The 25,159-nt window shown below is 44.3% G+C and overlaps 1 protein-coding gene across 5 annotated transcripts in view; it reads left to right on the top strand.

Moving 5' to 3' along the window:
* Positions 1-25,159, top strand: part of Ss18 (SS18 subunit of BAF chromatin remodeling complex) — a 62,425-nt gene that overhangs the window by 26,330 nt on the left and 10,936 nt on the right. For 2 of the 5 annotated variants that reach the window (NM_001100900.1, XM_087593032.1), the window contains 4 exon segments: positions 4,872-5,025; positions 9,184-9,405; positions 21,783-21,950; positions 22,583-22,687. In NM_001100900.1, coding sequence (NP_001094370.1) covers positions 4,872-5,025; positions 9,184-9,405; positions 21,783-21,950; positions 22,583-22,687 — 649 coding nt within the window. 5 annotated transcript variants of the gene reach the window in all.

The raw sequence follows: 25,159 nt of genomic DNA, 5'->3' as shown, positions 1-25,159 counted from the left end.
TAGCAAATATTTTTGTCTGTTTCTTAACTGCCAGGGTTTGGCAAGAGTGCTCTATCTCACTAGTAAGATGGTGTTGGTTGTAAAGGTTTTGTAAGTCTTACTTGGTTGTGAATGCTTCTCTTGCTCTTTTGGAAAAGAATGATGATTTTATTAAGTGGGTTTGTGGGAGCCATGCGTGCTGTGGGCTCAGAGGACACTGGGCTCCTTCTAACTTAACCGGGTTCTTGGGGTCACTCTCTGTCGTTAGACTCGTACTGTGGGGCTCAAGCACCCTTGGCTGCGAGCCGCCTGGCCAGCTCCACAGTCGCTGAGGGCTGTCATGCGTGAGTATTAGTTTCTCAGACGCTGTCTCTCGGTGAGAATCCTGTAGACCTCACTTTGGTTCGCCACACTGTGCCGTTTCCACAGGTCATTGCGCCCACCCGGGGCCCTGCAGGGATGGACGTCCATTGCGTATGATGCCCTGGACTTGATTTGCTCCTGTTGTTCAGTGGTTTTTAGTGTCTGAAAACATGTCCTGCAAGTTTCCATCCTGCACTGTCTGTGTCAGGGAATAATGGGCTTGTACAGAAGGGAACCTGCTCTCCTTATTTTTGATCTCTGAAAGGTTACATATGAATTTCTATTTTTCCCTTTTTATTCCTAAGTGATTTAGACATGAGATCACAATAAAAGCTCACAAGGAGATTTCTTCAGGAAAGATTTTAAGTCATGGATTAGGTGTTTTTTGTTTGTTTATTTGTTTGGTTTTGGTTTGGGTTTCTGTTTTGATTTTTTCAAGACAGGAGCTTCTCTGTGTAGCCCAGGCTGTGCTGGAATTAGCTCTGTAGACCAGGCTGGCTGAACACTGAGAGATCTGCCTCCCAGGTGTGCCTAGATCAGGTATTTTTAATAGAGAAAATTTTGCATTTACACCTCTTCTTTTTTCTTTTCTTGGTGCCAGGACAGTCCAGGGCCTGCTGTTTGCTAGTTGCCCTAGTGCTGAGGTACCCCGCCCCTCGGGAGCTGCCCCGCCCCTCGGGAGCTGCCCTGCTCCTTGGACTGTTTTTGTGTCACCTTTCTTCAAGCTAAATACGTCAGAAGCCCTGTCTACTTTGTCTGATTTTCAGATGCCTTGTTTAAACTCATTCTGAGGCCTCTCACTGTCTCTTTCTCTGACTTCCTCTCTCACTGTCTCTTTCTCTGACTTCCTCTCTTGTCTTAGTCCTCTCTGGTTTTGCTTCACAGATCTTTGAGGTTGTATTATGAAGTGTTCACCACTCTCACTTGCCAGCCCTTGCTGTTGAATGAATGGCTGTTTGTCTTGGAGAGCAGCTCTCCTTCCTTGTGCTGGCGATGATTGATGCCAGGGCCCTGTGCTTTCCAGTGCTGTGCGGAGCTGCCCAGGCCCGCAGTATGTCATTGCTGTTACGGATGCTGATGGTAATGTGTGCTTACTGATGCCTTCATTCATTCATTTCTTCCATACGCACCCAAGTACATGTTCTTGTATAGTAACTTGCTTTTTAAAAGATTTATTTAATTTCTTTTGTGTGTTTGAGAGTTTGTCTGCATGTCTGTGCACCACGTATGTACCAGTTGGCTGCAAAGGTGAGAAGAAGAAGCTGGGATTTCAGGTTGTGAGCTGTCCTTCAGGTGCTGGGAGCTGAACTGTCGGAAGAACAGCCAGTGCCCTGCACTCCTCAGCCACATCTCTGCTCACCTTAAAGAATTTTTATTTCATCGTCAAGTTGGACAGAGAATATTTTATTTTAGTATAGAGTCTGGGCTAGCTTGTTGTCTTTCTGTGTATTGCCTTAACCACTGTAAGGGGTCATTTTACTAGCTTTGGAAAGCCCTTAGCCAGTGTTGTCCATCGTGTGCACTCTCTAAATCAGTTAGATGATGTATTTGGTTTATAGTTCTCTGCCAGGACTGCACACCAGGGCAGCTTCTCAGCTGCGTCCCAGCCATGAGCACCCTTTGCTTGTGTCTTCTCTTTCTTCTCCATTGTTTCTGTGAATTATCTCCGGTCTTGTTTATTTTTCTGGCTCCCTTAAACCTTATAGACATTTTCCATTTTCCTGGTGTGGCATGGAGCACGGTTATTTTATGTGCTTGCTGGGTCTTTGTTACGTTTGGGATTGGGGAGGTTGTTCAGTGTAAAGAGGCTTGTTACCAAGCCAACAATGTGAATTGGATCCCCAGGACCCACCTAGTGAAAATAGAAAACCGACTCCCTCAAACTGCCTTCTGACAATGGCCCCCATCCCCAATACACACATGATAAAAATTTTAAAAGTTAATGTTACCCTTGTTTCTCTCACTTGTCCATCCTTTTGGAATGAAGTAAGATTCAATAGTCACTACGTTAGCCACACAACTCAGTGACCCTGTAGCATGCTCACAGCTGTGCAGCCTTAACCACTGTGTCGTTTCAAACACACGAAACCTTGTATCTGCAGCTGGATAGCTGGCTCCGTGGCTAAGAGCACAAGCTGTTTCTGTGAAGTCCTGGGTTCCGTCCCCAGCCTGAATGGTGGCCCACAGCATCTGTAACTCAGTCCTGCAGGATCAAAGCTCCCTGCTGAGCTCCTTTGATACCAGGCAGGCATGTGGTGCACATGTGTACATACATGTAAAACACCCGTACATTAAAAACCTTATAAACGAAAACCCTCATATCCGACACCACTAAATCTCGATTCTCCCTTCTCCTTCTCATTGGGCAGCTCTCTGGCCTTCTCTCTGTCTCTGCTTTTGCCTGTTTTGCTCATTTATAAAACTGGAGTCATGTGCTGCCCTCATCTGTGCAGCCTTTCTGCTTTGCTGACCTTAGGCATCCCTACCACCGTGTTTCTGTGTGGCCAGACAGTACCCACTGTATGATGTGCAGGTTTTGTTTATCACTTGGGGGTTCTTCTGATGGATCCCTGAGGGAGTGCTTTATCTACATGTGCAGGACCATGTGTTCATCTCTAGAACGTGTACAGGAGTTGGCATGGCCAGATTCAGTGCTGCCTCTGTGTTAAACTTGTTGAGTGACATTTGCCATGGCACCTGCATCCCCACCAGGATGTGGGAGTTTCTGTCCCCTACCATTGCTTGCTGATTCGTCACGGCCATCCTGCTGCTGCTGGATGTCTACTTCTGTTTTTCACAATACCCTGAAACAACAGTCCACATCTGTGTTGTTTTCTTGCAAAGGGAGCCATGGCCTTTGGTGTTGAGATACCCAGAGATTACCTTAAGTTTGGTGAGGCTCAGGTAAGATGCTGTGTCCTCTCCAGAAGGCTTGCGTTCCTCCTGAGAGCCTTGTGGGCCTGCACAAGCCATCTGCTTCACTGTCACCTCCTGGCTACTGTTTCCCCATGGTTCTCCTGATCTTTTATACTTTTCTTTTTTCTTGTTGTCAGAGAGTCCAAAGAATTCTAGCTTTCTGCTGGGCTCATCGTGTGTATAACACAGTGCAGGTAAAGGCCAAGGTGTAGTGTGTGGTTCAGCATTTGACCCCCCTTACTGGAGCGGTAGCCCTCAATTCCTCCACCCAAAGTAAGATTATGATTTCATGCTCTTTAAAAAAAAAAATGAAATCAGAACCAAATTGTTAAATGCATAAACTTAGGCAAAGATCTGGGGTTGGGGATTTAGCTCAGTGGTAGAGCTCTTGCCTAGGAAGCGCAAGGCCCTGGGTTCGGTCCCCAGCTCCGAAAAAAAAGAACCAAAAAAAAAAAAAAAAAAAAAAGTTAGGCAAAGATCTGAAGATGAGATTTAAAAATTCTAAATGTTAGTGATTTACTGGATTTACTGTTAAAGAGATTAACAGTTGTGATTTTGTTTTTCTAAGTGGTGTTGGCTGAAGAACAGTGTGTCTGTCTGCTCTGTGCTGCTGTGTTCACATCTGCAAAGCTACATCTAGAGGTGGCAAATGTGAGAACTGCTGACTGGGTGTTACCCTAAGGTCTGGAAGGAAAGGCAGGATAGACGTGTGGATTATAATTTGACTACATGCATGTGTGTGTGTGTGTATAGACGTGTGGATTATAATTTGACTACATGCATGTGTGTGTGTGTGTGTATGTACATGTGTGTCTGTGTGTGTGCTCATGAGTGTGTGTGTATGTCTGTGTGTGGGTGTATGTATGTATGTGTATGTGTGTGCATTTGTATCTGTGTGTGTGTATGTGTGTTTGTGTGTGTGCACGTGAGCATATGTGTAAATACATGTGTGTGTCCATGTGTGTCCATCCTTTCAGTGTTTTGTGAACTGTCAGGGTTAGTGAGTGGTTTTCATTAGGATTGTCAAAGACATCCTTTAGAGTCCACTGTCTGTACCCTCGGAGGCCATTGGTAACATCCCCAACCTAGAGCAGTGACTGGCACAGAAATGCCGAGCCAAGCTGTTGGCTTCTGTTTGAAAGTGTCCTTCCAGTGCCTGCTAGCTCTAAGTATAAAGGACGGCATTCTCTGAGACTTCTTGCTCCTCCTTACGTGCTTTGCTGCTGTTACCGCATTTGCAGGTAACAGTCTACTATTAGTAAACATCCAGATATCTTCAGAAGGAAAGGAGACTTAGTTTTTGAACGTAATTTAAATAACAGTAGACATGTTAGAGATCATAAATAAACAAACAGAAAATCTGTATAGCCTGTTAGAAAATCTCTTTCCCTGAGAGATTTTAACTGTAGTCTTCTTTCCAAGGCACTTGAAGTTATGAGGGGTATTAAATATGATATTAATAAACGCATCATTAAAATGCATTGGAAGACACTGAAATGCAGTTATTGTTTTGTTTATATGCAGTTTAGTCATATAGACAGCAGCGGATCCATATGAATCTCTCATACATTATTCTGTTGTTTCTCTTGTTTGACTGAGCTGTCTTCTTTCAGCCGCCTACACAGAATGTGCCTCTGGGTCCTGGAGGGATGAGTCAGAGTGGCCCTCCACCCCCTCCCCGCTCTCACAACATGCCTTCAGATGGAATGGTGGGTGGGGGCCCTCCTGCACCACACATGCAGAACCAGATGAACGGCCAGATGCCTGGTAAGTTTTTCTCCTCTAAGACATTAGCACCAGAGTTGCTTAGCAACTGAAACGACGTGGGGGCTCGGGGGATGCTAGATTGCTGATGACAAAACTGCTTTGAATGCCCCCGAGTCCACGCTCTCCGAGTGTGTTAGCTGCAGAACTACGTGACCTGTATTCAGTGTTTATCAGGCTGCCCTTGGGCTTTGATGCAGCTGACACACAGCATTCCTCTGATGAACAGAACTGGCTAAATTTAGTCTGTCTGAAACTGTGCGATACACTTAGCTTTAGAAGCTTTTCCGGGGGGTAGGGAGATTGAGCCATGGCTTAAGAGTTAAAACCTGTCCATGAAAAGGTACCATCATGTTTATTTACCTGAAAATATATTGATCTCAGAAATAGGGACACTGTAAAGACCATGTGGAGGCAGGAACAGAATGGCCCAGAAGTGCCTAGGGGACTTAGGATTTCTTTGCAGATATTTCTGAGGCCAAATCTAGATTCTTCCTAGTACATAGTTTATAGCGTATGATTAATATGGAAGTTGATTTAGAAGCAGTATTAAAGGCTGAAGACTAATGTACGCTTTCTTACACTCTGAGTCCTTCCCTAGCTGTAGCAACAGAACAACAGGACCTTCTTAGGCCATTTGGGTGCTTGTCTAGTTACCTTCTAAAGAAAGTTTCATCGAAACTATTGTGTTTTTATAATAAATTGTCCATAGCATAGATTTTGATAAAGCGTACTCTCCTTTTAATATGAGAATATTTTTACTTTCTGGGGACAGGTTGCTTTCACTAGCCAAACAGAAAAGAGTGCTGTTTAGTTAGCAATAGAGTAAATTAACAGAACCATTTTTATGATTAGTCTGAATTAATTGAAATGTCCAGCATGGTCTCTTCCTTGGCTGGCTGTACCGTTGGTTGCATTGGTGTCCGAGGAGGACAGACAGACTGAAAGAATCCAAGGGAGAGCATTGAGCCGAGAGACGAGATAGCCTGCGTTAGAAGATTGGTGTGCAGCCGCTAACGGAGGGGCTGGACGGTGTTTCTGCCGCTCTCCTCTGTCTCCTCTGAGGTTTGAGATGGCCCCCGCACAGCGTGCAGATAGGAGTGTAGAGCAGTACTTTTTAGTCTCCAGTTGGACTGCAGTTGAGAGGAAGCTGCTTGTCAAGTCCACATTGTGCTAGCCCAGGTTAGCCAGTTGTGAGCTCTGAGTTTGTGTGGTAGAAACTTTGATTAGAATTCTTAGCCAACTCTCCAGATTACAGTGAGGCCCAAGACCAAGGAAACCGCTGAGAAGCAGGTAATTATTGTTTGCTTGACATGTTGGTTTATCTCTAAAGCCTTATGCAATTGAGATGTTCTTATTAAAATTTTTAAATGCTATTATGTCTGTGGATGTGTACGGAAGTCAGGGAAATTGAGGAGTAGCCGGCTGTCTGCCTTGCTAGGCAGGGTCTTTTTCTGCTGCTGAACCTGGATACTCCAGGCCACTTGGCCTGTGACTTCTCTTGTGTTTGCCCCCGTCGCTCTGCAGTGCTGGGGTTTGGGTGTGTGCCCCTGTGTTGGACTTTCTGTGTAGATTCTGAGCATTGAGCTTAGATCAGTAGTCTTACACAGCAGGAAATAAGTTTAACCTGCTAAGCCATCCCTCCCACACCCACAAGAGCAAAGATTATCAATTAATGAAGAGATTTTCTAGAATACTATAGAGCTTCAAAAGCAATTTCTAAATACCCATTACTGTCTTAAAAGTACAAAGTTTACTGTTTGGTATAAGGGTATTTGGAAGGCCACTAGCTTACATTTTCTTCCATGTGTTTTTAATTTCCTAGCATAGTTTTAATAATTCACTTACATAATCTTAATTTCAGGGTCGCTTACATCATTTAGTGTTGGCTACAAAAATTAATCTTAGCTTTTTTTTTCTTTGAATCAAATTTATCAAAAAGAAATTTGATGTTGCTGGCTTTTGTTTTTTGTTAAGCTTAGAAAGTAAATCTCCGTGCCTGTGGAACCAAAATCAAAAGGGGTGCAGAAGTTCCTGCGCCCCTCGCCCTCCAGATGCTTGGTTCTGGGTCTGGGGAGAAAGAAAAGGATCGTGGCAGCTGGCTGGCTGGCTTGCTTGCTTCCTTCCGTCTGTCCGTCCGTCCGTCCTTCCTTCCTTTTTTCCTTCCTTCCTTTTTTCCTTCCTTCCTTCCTTCCTTCCTTCCTTCCTTCCTTCCTTCCTTCCTTCCTTCCTTCCTTCCTCCCAGAAACACCCTTTATATAAGCTCTTCCACAGAGCTTATATACAGAGTGCTGTCTCATTCTCTTTGGTGGCCATGCTGCATCCTTTTTTTAAAAAAAGAATTATTTTTATTATCTTTATGGTTTGTTTTTCTAATGTGTGTGTGGTGCCTGAGGAAGCCAGAGAAGGGTATAGGAGCCCTTGGGACTATAGTTACCAGCAGTTGTGAGTTGTGGCGAGTTCTGGAAATCAAACCCCAGCGCTCATTGAACCACGAGCCATCCTCTGGTATCACACCCTTCTTTGTGGATGTGTCTGATCTGTATGCCATTTCCTGGTGACAGAAATGAAGCTTACAGTGTTTTTGGTATGTCTATGCACATGTATATATTTGTGCATCTAGACAAATATATACCCCAAAGCTTTCTCCGCGTGGGTTCCTAGCAGTTAAATTATTAGGTGTAGTGGGACCCGCCTATACTCCCAAGCCGTGAAAGGTGGGAGGTTAAGGAGTCTCTGGCCATCCTTTGCTGCATGGTGAATTGAGGCCAGTCTGTGCTACAGGACATTTTGTGTCATCAAGACAAACCAAAACCAGGACATTTTAAAATCTGCTAATCATTGCAAAGCGCTCTGTATAAAGCAGTACTCTAATAATCTAGTAATAATCTAGTAATCTGCTGATCATTGCAAAACGCTCTGTATAAAGCAGTATTTACGTGGATTTGCATTGCTTCAGCTGTGTACGAAGTGTTTCTTCACAATGTGCTGGATCAGAGCTTTGAGGCAGGGCCGTCTGAACCTAGACTTCACTGATTGGGCTAGACGAGCTGACCAGCAAGCCCAGGGATTACAGGCATGTGCTGTCTCTCCCTGCATTTTACATACATTCTGGGGATCCAAATCCAGGTCTTCATGCCCACATGGTTAGCTCTTTATCAACTGAGCCAGGTCCTCAACTTCTGTTTATTTTTATATAGCTAAATTTATCCATTTATTATAGCTCTGAGCTTCTAAGCATACTTAAGGCCTTCCCTTTCCAGGATTGTTTCCAAAGTTCTCATATTTGAAGTTACATTTTATGATTTGTTTTTCTTTTCTTTATATTTTTTTGAAGATTTATTTATTATTTTCATATATGTATGTATGTGGGTACACTGTAGCTGTCTTCAGACACACCAGAAGAGGGCATTAGATCTCATTACAGATGGTTGTGAGCCACCATGTGGTTGTTGGGAATTGAACTCAGGACCTCTGGAAGAGCAAACAGTCTGTGCTCTTAACAGCTGAGCCATCTCTCCAGCCCGTGTTTTTCTTTTAACGTTTAGTTTTCCACTAATTAATTTGTTTGTTCACTTTACAGCCCAATATCTGGTCCCCTTTTCCTCTCAGTCTCCCCCTCCCTTCTCCCCTTCTCTGGGAAGGGGCAGTTTAAATTTTTTCTACATATGAAATTAGTTGTTGTAGAAGGAATGAGGTAGGGACCCTACTGGATGCTTTTTCCAAACATGCTGTCCAGTCATCCCGCCTTCTTGCTAAATTCTCCATCTGTTCCCATAACTATAAACAATACCATTGTTGTTTACTGCTTACTATTTTATCTGTTTGACATATTTTTTACACTCTTGTGCTTCACTGACCTGTTCATCTGTTTGCTTTTGTGTGCCACTACCGTGCAGTACTGCTCCGTGTCCCAGCAAGCTAGTATTCCTTCCTGTTCCTCTCCAGACAATTCCTGTTTTCCAAGTTTCCTCAGCACTAAACTAGCAAAATAACATGTACCTTATCAGATTACCATTTGAGCTCTCTGCTTGTTTCCTGTTGATTAAACAGTCAGCTGGCTGCTTCGGCTGCTAGCTCAGTAATGATAAAGGAGACCTGTACCATGCACCTCCGTAACTCGTAACTCTGATTGTCCGTTCTGACCGTTTCTCTTTGAAGGGCCTAACCATATGCCAATGCAGGGACCTGGACCCAGTCAGCTCAGCATGACGAACAGCTCCATGAATATGCCTTCGAGTAGCCACGGCTCCATGGGAGGCTACAACCATTCTGTGCCATCATCCCAGAGCATGCCCGTGCAGAACCAGATGACAATGAGTCAGGGGCAGCCAATGGGAAACTATGGTCCCAGACCAAACATGAATATGCAACCAAATCAAGGTAACTGCCTGCAGCACTCCTGCCCCTCTCTTCCCCAGCTCCAGCTCCTTCATGCCCCTCCTGTCCCAGCTCAGGATCTCCTTCTTATTATTGGGGTGTGTGTGTGCGTGTGTGCGTGTGTGAGCGTGAGCGTGTGTGTGTGTGTGTGTGTGTGTGTGTGTGAGCGTGCATGCGTGCGAGCGTTTATGTGTGTGCGTGTGCGTGTGTGTCACCCTCTAGCTGTAGGATGCCTTGTGGAGTCTTCTCTGTGCCCATTGGCATTTCACCTGGCATTGCCATGCTGGTCTTGTTTAGGCGACTGTTGCCCTGAGATTTCACAGGTACATTTTCCCTGTTGTGTAGTAGACACTGTTGGTCACCAGTTAACCTCTGGCTCTGGCTCTTACAAGCAGTCTGGTGGACCAGGAACTTTTTAAGATACATCTACTGTGTAGTTGAAGCTGGCCCAGACCTGTGGAAGTTCTGCCTCAGGTATCCATTGCTGAACTGCAAGCTAAGCTGCAATTTGGAGCGTCTGTTCTCTTGAGTGGAATGTGTATTTGTGTTGGTCGTGTGAGACAGCCTCTGTCTTAAGTGTGAACAGCCTCTGTCTTAAGTGTGAACCGAGTCACAGTTGTGTGCACAAGAAGCAAAATCGAGTTGAGGCTGCCTGGAGTCTTTTTATTTGTGTTTAAAAATTAAATTGCACTCTGTTTGCCTTTTGCACCTTTTATTTGGGGTTCTGTGTTGAATTGTTTCATATGCTAGCCACTGGGTAAGTCGCATTAGAAAACAGGCACACAGTTTGTCCTCATGAGCAAACTGGCCAGCCATGTTCTTGCTGGGGCTGGTAACTCCAGATGGCTTTTCCAGTGTTTGAAGCAGGGAAGGGTTTGCCTTCCAGTGTTTAGTGGGGGTGTCTCTGCACCCTAGCTAGCTGCTTAGCATGGAGTGTACTACAGTTTATTACTAGCCTTAGTGAAGTTGTTACTGTGTTTCTCTTTCAAGCATCCTGTAAATAATGACTAAAAGCCAGTAAGTGGTGCTCCGTTTGCTAATTGCTATGTTAAAGTATTTGGCACATGGCCACTGTAAAGCTATGAGTTTGCTCATGAAGGCAAACTGTGTGCCTGTTTTCTAATGTTACTTACCCAGTGGCTAGCATATGAAACAATTCAACACAGAACCCCAAATAGAAGGTGCAAAAAGCAAACAAAGTGCAATTTAATTTTTAAACACAAAATGTAGTAAGCCTCAAATTTGATAATACAAAAAAAAAAAAAATCAGACCACTCAGGTACTCAGATAAAGGAAGTTGGGCTTGTGTTAAAATTGTTTATGATGAAATATTATAATTTCAAAATACGAATACAGTTATATAATTTTGATTAGAGGTGCTCAAGTCATGGTGACCTATTGAATCAAAAACTGATTTGGCAAATAAAAGTTTCATTAAAACGTTTTTTGTTTGTTTTATCAGAAAACCTTTCTTTTTTTTTTTTTTTTTTTTTCTTTTTTTTGGAGCTGGGGACCGAACCCAGGGCCTTGCGCTTATTAGGCAAGCGCTCTACCGCTGAGCTAAATCCCCAACCCCCAGAAAACCTTTCTTTAGGTAGTTTTTATAACAGTAAGGTATCTTTAAATAGTTTTTCCTGTTTAGACTTAGAAACGTGGCAGAGATGAGAGCACACCACATTGCAAATAGTCCTTTTTTAGGAAGCTTGGAAAAATTCTAAAAACGAAAGGGAACTTTTTTTGCATCCTCACCTCTTAAAAATTTCTTTCAGGAACAAAAGTTCAGTCCTTGGTACTGCCCCGCCCCCAGGTCTCAGATTTAGTCAAGAGTTGCTTTAATGTTTTTGTTTGCATTGAAAATGGCGAAAATCCTCAGACAGCCCCAGATTTCCATGTTTCTCTCTGTATTAAGAAACACTGGAAGATGCTTAACAGTACTTGTCTTGTTTTCTCCTGGGCGTGTTGTTTTGTTGGTTAAGGTTTATTGTGTGTGTGTTTGTGCTTGCCTGCATGCATGCCTGTGTACATGTGTGTGCGCTGCCTTTGGACGTCAGAAGAGGGCATCCCTGGGACGGGAGTCCGGTTGTGGGGCACCATGTTGATACTGGGAGCCTCTGTAAGAACAAGTGCTCTTAACCACTGAGCCACCTCTCCAGCCCCTGGTTGTTCAGTTTGAGAAATAGTTTTGTTGTGTAGTCCTGGTTGGCCTTCCTCAGCCTGGTAAATTCTGAGATTACAGTCATGTGCCACCATTTTTATTAAAAGGGTTTCTGAGTCGTGAAAACTAAATATTGGTGAAATTCTAAGATGAAGCTTTTGGTTAGGGTCATTTAATACCATGAGCTCGAGAAAAGGAAAGGAAGGTTCTGTCAAGTGAACCATCTTACTTGAAAAAACTAACAGCTGAGTTCTGTGGCATTAACTGGAGCATTGTATCATTTACCAATATATTTGTTATTAATGTGTAGTGATATTTCTGCAAACTGACTGGCTGCCTTACAGCTTTTCCTTCTTGCTGGGGCTGTCCCCACAAGTGCAGACCTCAACCACACTAGTATTCTGTCCCCACAAGTGCAGACCTGTATTCTGCCACCGAGCTACACCTTGAGCCCCCCACCCCAACCCCAGAGCACTGCAGGGCAGTCTAAAGCACTCATTCTAGGAGCACTGCAGGGCAGTGTAAGGCACTCATTCTAGGAGCACTGCAGGGCAGTGTAAGGCACTCATTCTAGGAGCACTGCAGGGCAGTGTAAGGCACTCATTCTAGGAGCACTGCAGGGCAGTGTAAGGCACTCATTCTAGGAGCACTGCAGGGCAGTGTAAGGCACTCATTCTAGGAGCACTGCAGGGCAGTCTAAAGCACTCATTCTAGGAGCACTGCAGGGCAGTCTGAGGCACTCATTCTAGGAGCACTGCAGGGCAGTGTAAGGCACTCATTCTAGGAGCACTGCAGGGCAGTGTAAGGCACTCATCCTAGGAGCACTGCAGGGCAGTCTAAAGCACTCATTCATTCTAGGAGCACTGCAGGGCAGTGTAAGGCACTCATTCTAGGAGCACTGCAGGGCAGTGTAAGGCACTCATTCTAGGAGCACTGCAGGGCAGTCTAAAGCACTCATTCTAGGAGCACTGCAGGGCAGTGTAAGGCACTCATTCTAGGAGCACTGCAGGGCAGTGTAAGGCACTCATTCTAGGAGCACTGCAGGGCAGTGTAAGGCACTCATTCTAGGAGCACTGCAGGGCAGTGTAAGGCACTCATTCTAGGAGCACTGCAGGGCAGTGTAAGGCACTCATTCTAGGAGCACTGCAGGGCAATCTAAAGCACTCATTCTAGGAGCACTGCAGGGCAGTGTAAGGCACTCATTCTAGGAGCACTGCAGGGCAGTCTGAGGCACTCATTCTAGGAGCACTGCAGGGCAGTGTAAGGCACTCATTCTAGGAGCACTGCAGGGCAGTCTGAGGCACTCATTCTAGGAGCACTGCAGGGCAGTCTGAGGCACTCATTCTAGGAGCACTGCAGGGCAGTGTAAGGCACTCATTCTAGGAGCACTGCAGGGCAGTCTGAGGCACTCATTCTAGGAGCACTGCAGGGCAGTGTAAGGCACTCATTCTAGGAGCACTGCAGGGCAGTCTGAGGCACTCATTCTAGGAGCACTGCAGGGCAGTCTAAAGCACTCATTCTAGGAGCACTGCAGGGCAGTGTAAGGCACTCATTCAGTAGCTTTAAGCTCATCCCCACCTCCTCTGTAAACTGCTGTAAGAATTCTGCCGCTCGTTCATCTCTCTCTACTTTGAATGAGAAATTAAAGGGAAAAACACTCTCCAAATCTTTATTGTAATTGCTTACTCATGGGGTAAATGTATTTTACTCATCTTTATCTTTCAGGTTGTTTCAGAAGTAGAGAGTGAGTCTGCTAGCTCACAGCGCTGGCGCTGATGTCCTCAGGCCATGTAGGTCTAGTAAGACAGAGTGACAGGGTTCTGGAACTCCCCTCCCTGTGCCCAGTCCTCCCTTTAGCTCTCACCTCAATACATACTCTAGTCCTCCCTCCCCTATAGGATCTCTGGCTCCCTCTCATGGACCCCTTTCTCACTGAACCTCATGAGTGAAAACTGTTTTTAGCTTTATTAAAAAGTTTGTGAGGGAGTTTGATAGGAAAGTTATTAACAGAATTGTTGAACCTTGTTAAAGTGCGCCATGTTTCATAGCTGCACAAAGCTGCCTGCCGTAGCAGCTGCCTCAAGTCCCAGTTAGCTGCAAAGGCTGAGCAGGCTCACCCACACGAGGAGTGTGGTATTTACTGTATACTTCTGTAGCCTTGTGGCCATTGAAATGCATATTAGCAGCAGTTGGCTTTAGATAGTGTTAAAACAGGTTACGTGTGATAGTATCTGTATATGTATGAATATGTGATGGTGTCCATGGATGTGTGACTGTATCCATGGATGTGTGAGGTATCCATGTATGCATGAGGTATCCGTGGATGTCTGATGGTATCCATGGGTGTGTGATGGTATCCATGGGTGTGTGAGGTATCCATGTATGCATGAGGTATCCGTGGATGTCTGATGGTATCCATGGGTGTGTGATGGTATCCATGGGTGTGTGAGGTATCCATGGATGTGTGCGGTATCCCTGGATGTGTGAGGTATCCATGGATGTGTGAGGTATCCATAGATGTGTGAGGTACCCATGGATGTGTGTGGTATCCATGGATGTGTGAGGTATCCATGGATATGTGCTGGTATCCCTGTATGTGTGAGGTATCCCTGTATGTGTGATTGTATCCATGGATGTGTGAGGTATCCATGGATGTGTGCGGTATCCATGGATGTGTGAGGTATCCATGTATGCGTGAGGTATCCATGGATGTGTGAGGTATCCATGGATGTATGACTGTATCCATGGATGTATGACTGTATCCGTGGATGTCTGACGGTATCCATGGGTGTGTGACGGTATCCATGGGTGTGTGAAGGTATCCATGGGTGTGTTATGGTGTCCATGGATATGAGACAGTGTCCATGGGTGTGTTGACGGTATCCATGGATGTGTGATGGTATCTATGGGTATGTGATTGTATCTATGGATGTGTGATAACATTGTGATTGGTATTTACTCAACAGAATACATCTAGAATTTGAGAAAAATGAACTTTTTTAACTCAGTTATTGAACTATAATTTTAGCAAAATCTCCTTTGTGCTGTTTTTGAGCAAATTTTAGTATTAAACTTATGGCACGCCACTGTCTGAATATAACAGACAGCCCAGCATCTGCCTCCCCATCTTAACTCACTCTTGTCTTCAGTCGTCGCCCGGAGCCTTTACTGTGAGGGCCATGTACACAGGTACAGAGCTGCGTGGAGTGAGGTCTAGAACTGAAAGCTGAAGAGGCTGGGAGCAGGGCTTCTCTGTTCACGGCCTCATCCCTGGTGCTGAGAGGAACGCTTGGGGTCATGCACATCTGTTTCTTTGATGAGTAGGAATTGGAACTAAATGTCATGTCATAATCTGGAAAGATGTTTAATAAACAATCCCAAAGCCAGCCAAATGAGAACAGAAAAGCCTCTGGAAATGGCCACAGTTTTATTTGGTAGAAGCAGTGTATTTATTTATAAACATTTAAGTGTAGCTTTTTTATTTAATAGAATTTTATTAATTAAATATCAGATGTAAAGAGTTCCATAAATTGTTGTTTTGTGTTAAGGATGTGCTTCAAGACCTCTGTGAGTATAATTCTTTAGACATAGATTCAAGGCTCGAGCCTGGGGTTTTTGATAAATTGATTAAAAGTCTTTAAGATTAAGTGAAGTGGGCCAGTGTGATTGCTTGGTGGCTACACATGCCTGAGAGCCTGAGTTTGAGTCTTCTGTGCTTATGGTAGAAGGGGAGAACCAACTCCTGGAAGTTGTTCTTTGGAGGCTGGAGAGATGGCCCAGTGGTCAAGAGCACTGGTTGCTCTAGCAGAGGACTTGGGTTCAATCCCAGCACCCATCTTGTGGTAAATATTAAAAATGGGTGGAACTTTTTAACCTATGGCTCATAGGGCCACATGGCACTGCACTTTTTTTTTTTTTTTTTTTTTTTTTCCTTTTTTTCGGAGCTGGGGACCCAACCCAGGTCCTTGCGCTTGCTAGGCAAGTGCTCTACCGCTGAGCTAAATCCCCAGCCCAGCTCTGTACTTCTATCTCAGCAGTTCCACGCTGCCCTTAAGGACTCTCAGACCCAGGCGGCTCTCTACTAGCCGAGAACTCTCTGGTTCCAGCTACCCTGTAAAATCAGGGCTCTAGAAGTCCAGCACGGGGCTGTCCTTCCTATCCCTGCCACAGACTCTGCCCACACTCTCAACAACCCCAGGGAAATAAGCTGTAGTTTATCAATCAAATTTATATGTTAAATTTTCAATCCACAATATGTCCAGACAATAAATTCATAACCAACTGATAAGGATATAAACCGCCCACCTAGATAAGATAAATTTGCCAATGATATCCATCACAACCTCCTTGGCAATTCAAGACCACCTGGATCTGGGTCATCCTTCTCCGTCTCCGTCTTGATTCTCCTTTTCCTTCCCCTTCTCTCCCTCCTTACAAAAGCTTTGTTCCCCGCCTTACTTTTTCACTGTCCAATCATGGGCTTGACCTAACTTGTGCCAGCCCTCACCTGCATATAGACATCAACCTATACGTACAATGGTGTGCAACCATCCATAACTCAGTTCCAGGGGTCTGATGCATGCACACGTATGTGCAGGCAAAGCCCAAGTAAAGGAAGTTTGAAAAGCTGCCTTCTGACCTGCCCACCTCACACTATTATTCTCACTGCTAACACTGTTGGTAAAAGATGGACTCTTGTGAAAGTCTGGCTCCGTAAACATCTGCATAGTTTGTATCAAATCGCTTGGTCACCATTTTTAGGCTTTTTTTCCTTTTAGACATAAAGATTGACATTGATCTTTCAGTTGTCGCATTGCGTGTAGCAAGAACAAGTGTGAGCGGTCTTCACCCCCTTTAGGTTTTGTGACTTCTGTAAAGAACTTGTGGTCGCACCTGAATGCACTCTACATGCGATGTGCTAGGTTATTGTCCCCATGACACAGATTCACATCAGGAGGCGGAAGAGAGGCAGAGACAGCATCCAGAGGGGCAATGGGATGATGTCTCTGTTGTCTTCTCCCTCAGCACCAAGAAACGTTGCTCACCTGGCACGGCTACGAGAAAACGCAGAGTTTACCTGTGCCACGGACTCTCCTGGGTAGATTTGATTATAGGTTTATCTGCAGACTCAGCTTGAGCTTAGGAGCTGTAGGACATCCAGTGTAGAGAGTAAAGCACCGTAGTGTGTGGGATTGGCGGGGGCTGTTCCCATGCTGGCCACGCTACTCTGACGTTCAGGGAGTCATCACAAATCACGATTTGCTCACTAAATTTTCACGAACAGGAATTATTTGAAGTATTCCATGGGAATGTCTTTTTGATGACTCGTGTTTGGGCCAACTGAATTGTGTCATTATCTTTGTTCTCCTTACCATCAAGGCTGGCGAGACTATTGCTGATGCCACGGCTGCTGTGATAAAGGCTTTGAGGAGGTGTAGTGCAGTCTTTCTGCTGTAGTCCAGACTAGCTATTTTGTTACACCAATTTCTAATTAGAAAAGTTAGCCCATGTTTAATATGAAAACTCTGGAAGGTGTAAGAAGCCTAGAACATGAGCTAGGAAGCATTGGCAGACTTGACACGTGTTTTTAATTATTCCATGTACATAGTCTATAGGCACAATAACATACTAAGGCTGTTCATGGGAATCTCAGTGGTTTTCATTATATAATTGTTTATTTTTCTTTTCTCTGTACTCTTTGCTCATGATAGTCAGATGCTCTGTTTGCTCTGGCCACACCAGGTCACACTGTCGTGTGTGTTGACTGACTGTCTACTTGTATGTCCCACTGTAACCCATTAGGGAACTGATGTCCTTCTCTGTGGCATTGTCATCCCGCAGCCGTTAACTTTTTAAAACTGTAAAATGATTACGTATTTCCCCCTCCCTCCACTCCCTTCCCCCACCCTCTTGCTTTGCAGCCCAGGCTGTAGCCCCAGCTTGGTAGGTAGCTGAGGGGTCCCCACTGCCGAGTACTGGGATTTCAGGCGTGGGCACATTACTGAGCCTGGCCTTTGTAATACCGGGGGTCTGCGCTGGTGCTTTGTGAGTCTGGGCAAGCCATGTGGCAGCTGCGCTCCTCACCACAAACTAGGCCTTCTGATGTAGCCCGTCCCCGAGACTGTCCTCTTATGTCACTGTGCCATCCAATCGAGAGGTTTTTAATTCAGTTCAAATCTTTACCAGTGAATGTCTTTATGAGTCACCCTGGAGTCTAGTTCAAAATGTAGGCAATTTTTTGAGAGGTTGCTAACTAAAACATGCCCTAGCTTTGTCTGTTGTTACACTTACTCATCTGTAACATACTACTCATGGTGGTTTTGTTTTTTTTTAAATTTAATCACTAGGAAGCAAAATCCATAGTGAGTTCTCAGACTAGTTTGTGAGGACGCCTGCCACACCCATGAGAAAACCAGAATGTCCTACCTCACTGCTGTTGACGCTCTGGGGCCATAACTAATTCCTTGTTGTGGGGACTGTGTCACATCCTAAGGAACCGTTTAACTGGGTGCCTGTCCTGTACTCACAGGTGGCAGTACCCTCTTTGGGACCTCCAGAAATTTGGTGAATGTCAGTAGGGCTGAGACTCACAGTCATCAAGAAGTGGTTAATATAAATGAATGTCGGAAAAGGTGGTTTGTGTCTGAAGATATGAGTGGGCGTGTGTATGTCTATGTATGAAGAATGTTTTAAAAAAATAACACAATTTGGTTGGGGATTTAGCTCAGTGGTAGAGCGCTTGCCTAGCAAGCGCAAGGCCCTGGGTTCAGCCCCCAGCTCTGAAAAAAAGAAAAGAAAAAAAAATAATTTAAGATTCTTCCCAAATTTAACTGATAACATCCGTAAGTTCTTTGGTCTGAGTGTAAGCCCCTGAGATGGTTACAATGTCTGCCACGTCTGTCCGTCACCCAGGCTCCTTGCCTTGGGCCTGCTACATAATGAGAAGCACTCACATTTGCTTCTTGACAGAATTTTGGAGCTCAGGATTTCAGTAATAAAGTATAGCAATTTTGGACTATTTTCTGTGTTTAATGTAGAATTGTTATTGTAGACTGTGTAGTAAGTTATAAAATTCAAAGTGGATTAGTGTGGAAATGGTGAAAAATATATGAAAAATTCTTAGATTAATGAGGTATTCTATATCTTGTGTATGCATTATCTACTTTGTCGTATATCTAATATCGACATTTATAGAAACAAGGGACATCTGTGAAGTGACAGATGCTTGCTGCCGTTATTTGCATTCACCTTGCCAGTCTACGTTATTCTGGGGTATTCTGCCATCCGTAGAATTGGCGGCCTTTCACTGAACTGCTCTGTTCCCGTTAGTGTGTTAAGGAAAACCATATGCATCCTAGATAATCAGAGTTGACGTTTAAACTTCGTGGATAAGCCTTCAAGGGCGTGTGCAGAGTGCCGGGTGTGTGCTGCCTTCCTCTCCTGTTTTCTCTGGATTTACGTTGATCCTGAGTGCTGTGAGGCCTTGGGGGCAGTGACAGAATTCAGGAAGGTAGTGACTGAGCTGCAGGCAGATAGAGATAGGGCTCAGATGGCACGGTTGTGTGGGCTGTGCCCTGTGCTGGAATTTCCTCTCTCCTGGAAGGACTTTGAAGTGAGATAGAATTTTGTTGTGATAGATATTTGAGAGCCCCTCCCCTAGCGATGCCTTTCATTTTGGCTCCAATATTCAGATACAGCCTAACTTCTAAGTCAGGAGTCCTTTGGGCAGTTTTTGAAAATAAAAATAAGGCAAACCTTTCATTTCTTGAAAATGAAATTTAAAAGGCCCAGTCAGGTTGACAATAAATTATGAGTAACAGCATTAAAATGTTTTTATCACATAGAGTTCATGACTAGAGTGATAAACTCAGTGGTTAAGATCACCCGTTCTTCTGGAGGACCCGAGTTCGGCTCCCAGTACCCACATGGCAATTCATGACTGTCTGTAACTAGGGGATCCTGTGGGCTCCTCCGACTCTACATGTGCACGGCTCACACCCATACTGCAGCCACTACACCCAATGCTTCTGAGATGTGCAGGTGAAAAGGACAGGCACAGAGGTGCACTTTGAACTCGGCTTGACATTTGTAATCTTGCCAGGTACTGTTAGCAAGCTTGCTCTGTGGATTCCCTGGTTGCCAGGGTGCCCTGGGAAGTGCAGGTGACAGCTTGCATTGCAGGTACCTACAGTGCGCCCAGGGTCTGCCTCCTTGCCAGTCTTACTGAGCCGTCTTCCTCCTGCTGTGAAGAATTCATTTCCATGCTGAAGGGCTCCAGGGCTTTGGAGAGCTTCTACATACAGTGATAAAAACTGGAGAGACCCGAGAAGAGTTAGACAAAAGCAGAACACACAGAGGTGCTCAGGGAGACAGCAGCTCTGAAGAAGCTTTTCTTCCCACGGAACAGATGGTCACGTTGCTGAGGAGGTAAAGCTCTGTGCTCACATTGTCCCTGGAAACTTAAGGAAGTGGCTGCTTGGTTTTTAGATGTTTGTTTAAATTAATAGTGAGCCTCTGACTCACTGTGTCATCGTGGCCTGCACAGCTTTCCCTTTTGTACTTTAACTCACCCCCAAGTTTGGCGCTATGTAAGCAGGACTGCAAGACGACACACAGACACTCGAGTCAGCGGGCTGAGAGTGTGGGACTCTGCTCTTTAAGGACCCGGCAGCCCTCGGGGAGCATCTGACACTGCTAGGCGGCCACACAGAATGCGAGGGCCACTGCGGGTCACGTGACAGATCTTCACTGTATGTGCTGCAGCAGTGGTGCTGAACTCTCACCCTGTAGAGTGTACTGAGCCCATGCCTTACTACAGACCTTTTCCTAACTCTCACCCTGTAGAGTGTACCTGTCTCTGAGCCCATGCTTTACTACAGACCTTTTCCTGGTAGTTTTTAGGGTGGGGAGACTGGGAGTAGGAAGTTAGAGGGTGGGCAAGGTGAGAGGATTTTAGTTATTTATTAAGGAGCACCGTGATCCTGGAGGCTGGAAAGATGGTTGAGCTGTTCTTGGAAAGGACCTTGGTTCACTTCTCAGCACCCACATGACAGCTGTCATGTCTGTAACTCCAGCTCTAGGGGATCCAGTGCCCTCTCCTGCCTCTGGGCATACGTACAAATCGTTCACAGATACATACATGCAGGCAAAACACCTGTACACATATGATTAAAACTAAAAAAAAAAAACAAAAAAAAAACAAAAAAATTTCTTTTTTAAGAAAAAGCACTGTAGGGCTGGAGAGATGGCTCAGGGGTTAAGAGCACTGACTCTTCTTCCAGAGGTCCTGAGTTCAAATCCCAGCAACCACATGGTGGCTCACAACCATCTGTAATGAGATCTGATGCCCTCTTCTGATGTGTCTGAAGACAACAACACTGTACTCATACATAAAGTAAATCCTTAAAAAAAGAATGTAAAATAAAAAGATATTTCAAAGAAAAAGAAAAAGCACTATATATTTCTAGTTTGTAAAGCTTATAAAAGGTTTGGGAAATGGAAAGTTTTTTTAATTTTGCATAAAATTGAAGTTTATAAAATTTAACTGATATGTTTATGAAGTGCTTCTGTAGGTTTCTGCTTACCACTATTGCATAAATGTGTACTAAAAGGAATGAGAGTGTAGGGCCGGAGAGATGGTTCAGTGGGTAGAAGTGTTGCTGCTCTTCCAGAGGACATGAGGTCAGTCCCAAGCCTTCACACCACCTGTGACTTCTGCATTCCAGATGCCCTCCCTCCCTGGTCTAGCCTGGGCTCCTGCATGTATGCAGCGTGCATAAGTCATGCAAACTCACACACATACAGAGAATAAGTCTTTATCATCCTCTCTACATACAGAAGGAAACAAACCCAGAAGTGGGTTTCTTCTGTCGGTCTTATTTTCATCGCTTTCCTCATGCTGTGGTAAGATGCTTTTGCCTTGAGAGCCGGTGAGATGATGCGGATAGAAGATGTATATGCCAGAAAGAGCTTGTTTCCATGTTGATTTTTTAAAAATGACTGGAGTGCTCTGGTGGACCTGAGGGTTCCACTGGGGTTTGGTTGTTTTCCTTATTTGCAGATAAATGTGGGCCTGTGAGCTTTGTGCAGACTCATTTATACTTGCAGTCAGTGTCCCTTGTTCGAGTACACACTTTGTGTATTCTGTGGTAAGAGTCTTGTACCTGTCATCGCATGTTGAGCAGCAGTGCCAGAACACCGCGTGATGATGTTTTTCTGTCTTCAGGTCCCATGATGCACCAGCAGCCTCCTTCTCAGCAGTACAGCATGCCACCTGGAGGTGCGCAGCATTACCAAGGACAGCAGGCGCCCATGGGGCTGATGGGTCAAGTTAACCAAGGCAGTCACATGATGGGCCAGAGACAGATGCCTCCCTATAGACCTCCACAACAGGGTGAGAAGCCATCTGGAAAATTCCTTGCTTACTGTAAATGACAGTCATTGAAAGGCTTTAAGTTTTAATGTACTGTTCATCCTGGCTTTTGTTGCACTCCCCTGCCACCCACCAAGGTAGCAGGGTTTAGGGAACCCTGAGGAAGTCCTGAGGCATAGAGGAGCTTCCCAGCACATGGCTTCCTTTTGTCTGGTGTTCTCTAGGGAAATACCACATCAGAAACTTTTCTATCAAATTTACTCATTTACATCAGAAAATGCCCTCTCTCCCTTTTTTAGAAGTTACTAAGTATATGACAAAGAACAAAGCCAATTTTATATCAAAATGCCTTAATACTAATGTAACAAGTAAAAAGAAATCAGTTTCCACCTGCTTCAGCCTCTGCTTCAGAGGTTGCTTTTCTGAGTTGGTATTGTTTGGTATTATGTGTATGGTCTTACTGATTTGATAACCGTGACGTGTGGACCTGCGTGTGCGTGTGTGTGTGTGTGTGTGTGTGCATGGGAATAGTGCCCAAGCACTGTGGGAGTCTCCTGCTCAGAAGTAGTCTCTCGCAACAGCAGATTAGAAAGATCGCCTTGGATGACGCAGAGAACAAATGATTTATGTCTTGACTGGTTGTGGTTTTTCAGGCCCACCACAGCAGTACTCAGGCCAGGAAGACTATTATGGGGACCAATACAGTCATGGTGGACAAGGTCCTCCAGAAGGCATGAACCAGCAATATTACCCTGATGGTAATCTCTCTAATGTTACCCTTCCCGTTTTCTATCCCTGCCCAGTATTAATGTAGAAAGCATTTCACAACTTTTTAATGAGGGGCGAAGAAACTACCAACTTGTTTCTTCATGTAGAAGCATTTGGTATTGTATAGCTCTGACAAGAAGGACACTGGTTTGTAATTAACTCAAGGTATATTTGTGTGGTCACTGTTGGTGCTATCTGGAGCTACATTTCCATCACTCCAGTGTCTCTCGTGGGAAAGAGGGTCTTTTTATGTTTAGGATTGTTCATCTGAGCCTAAAGCAAATGCTCTACAGGTTTCTTCTTCCTCTTCTTTTTCCTCCTCCTCCTCCTCCTCCTCTTCCTCCTCCTCCTCTTTTTCCTCTTCTTCCTCTTTTTCCTCCTCCTCTTCCTCCTCTTCCTCTTTTTCGTCCTCCTCCTCCTCTTCCTCCTCTTCCCCCTTTTCCTCCTCTTCCTCTTTTTCCTCCTCCTCTTCCTCCTCTTCCCCTTTTTCCTCCTCTTCCCCTTTTTCCTCCTCTTCCTCTTTTTCCTCCTCCTCTTCCTCCTCTTCCCCTTTTTCCTCCTCTTCCCCTTTTTCCTCCTCTTCCTCTTTTCCTCCTCCTCTTCCTCCTCTTCCTCTTTTTCATCCTCCTCCTCCTCCTCTTCTTCCTCTTCCTCCTCTTCTTCTTCCTTGGTATTTTTAGAGAGATTTAATTCATCTGCTATAAAGTTCACCCATTGTTTTGCTTATATTAAGAATATAGCTCTGTAAGACTATAGAGAATGTAGTTCTTGTTTCATTTATTTATGTTCCATTCTTGGGAAGTAATTGTGCCTTATATGCTTGCTATTGAGGAAATGCTTGTCCACAATATAGCAATAGATAAGGTGCACTGAATCGTGCTGAATAGCCAAGGCATTTGGATTTTTAATTTAGTGGCTTCTCCCCCACCTCCTTTAAAAGGGAACATGAATTGTAAGAAGTTACCACTAAAGAATGCTACACACTAAGAAAGTACATGGAAAATAATCTAAGTGCACAAGTAGATTTTTACTAGGCATTTTTTTGTTTGAAAATTTTGTATTTTAATGTTGAAGAAAAATTATCTAAACATGTAGAACTGGTAAAATAATTTCTTTTTAGTGGGTACAAAGAAATATCATGGGGTAATTTGTCTTTTAGTGAAGTGCTTTGCTAAAGTATTTTATCAAGTAAACTCTTTTGTTATTATTTTTTTCTTTTTTCTTTTTTTTCGGAGCTAGGGACCGAACCCAGGGCCTTGCGGTTGCTAGGCAAGCACTCTACCACTGAGCTAAATCCCCAACCCCTCTTTTGTTATTTTTAATGTAATTATATGGCAAAGAAACTTCAGGCTGAAGTTTTAGGACCTCTTGGCTAGAACCTGATGGAAACCAACAAGATGGGGTCTGTGTTCAAGTGGCATTTCATCTGCTGCTTCTCATCAGTGCATGAAGCATAAAGGGGGATCTGCATTAAACACCGACTGTCACCAGCTTTACACACAAGAAGTTTGTTAATGATGTGTGCAACTCTGGTTAGAACTGTGTGCTTTTATCTCAGGTTTTCTTGCCATTGGTATTCAGAATGTCAGTGCTTTTCCTCTCCTTAATTCTTTGTGGATATATTAAGCTTTTTTCTTAAATTTAAACTTTAATAATAGTACATTTACAGAAAAATTTAAAAGGTGACATCTATGTGGTAAACATAAGTAATCTAAGAATAAATTACCCTTTAAAGTCAGCTTTAAAGTGCACTTAAGCAGTTGTGTTGGACTTGATGGTTTCGGGTCCTGAACATTTTCAGAAATGTGAAATTTGCCTTATTTTAAAACCTTCTTGTTAAAAATAGGCACATTATTTTTCTAACTGTTAAAACGTAAAGCTATAATTACGTGTACTAGCTTGTTCTTCATTTAAGTAGTAATGTTTTCACGGGTGTGAGTACAGTAGGTCTTGACAGAGTGTTCCCCTCAATTGCACTCCCCAGGCAATTGAGCATCTTCTCTCAGGTCCAGATGACCTTGCCCATAAGTACATGAATGAGTGCTTGGCTGAGATTTTCTGCAGAGGGCCAGGCAGCAAAGATTTGGTCCTTGTAGGCCATGTGGTCTTGCTCTCACATTGCAGACCTGTCATGAGAACAGGAGAGCTGCTGTGGGCAGCAGCTACGTGAGTGGATTCCGGTGGTACTTCTATCTCAGCTGACCACTGGCCTTAGTAAGCTGGCGGTCATGTATTGCCAACTCTTAAAGTGGCTTGGGAGCTTTCAGACTAATGCGGTGAATGTAACATTTATGTGGAACTATAGTCCTTCCTCCTAGGCCTTTTCGGAACATTAGTACCAAGTTTTAGCAACTGAAGACATTAGTCTGCATTTTGTTTTTAGGTGAAACATTAAAGAATAAAAGATTAGTCTAGTCTACTGGTGGAAGTTACTGAGTCATAAAACTTAAGGTGTTCTCCAA

The sequence above is a fragment of the Rattus norvegicus genome, chromosome 18 (genome assembly GCF_021556685.1).
Source record: "Rattus norvegicus strain SHRSP/BbbUtx chromosome 18, alternate assembly SHRSP_T2T, whole genome shotgun sequence".
NCBI classification, from domain to species: Eukaryota; Metazoa; Chordata; class Mammalia; order Rodentia; family Muridae; genus Rattus; species Rattus norvegicus.
Note: the sequence above shows the minus strand (reverse complement) of the source record. Positions and strands in the feature narration are given on the sequence as shown.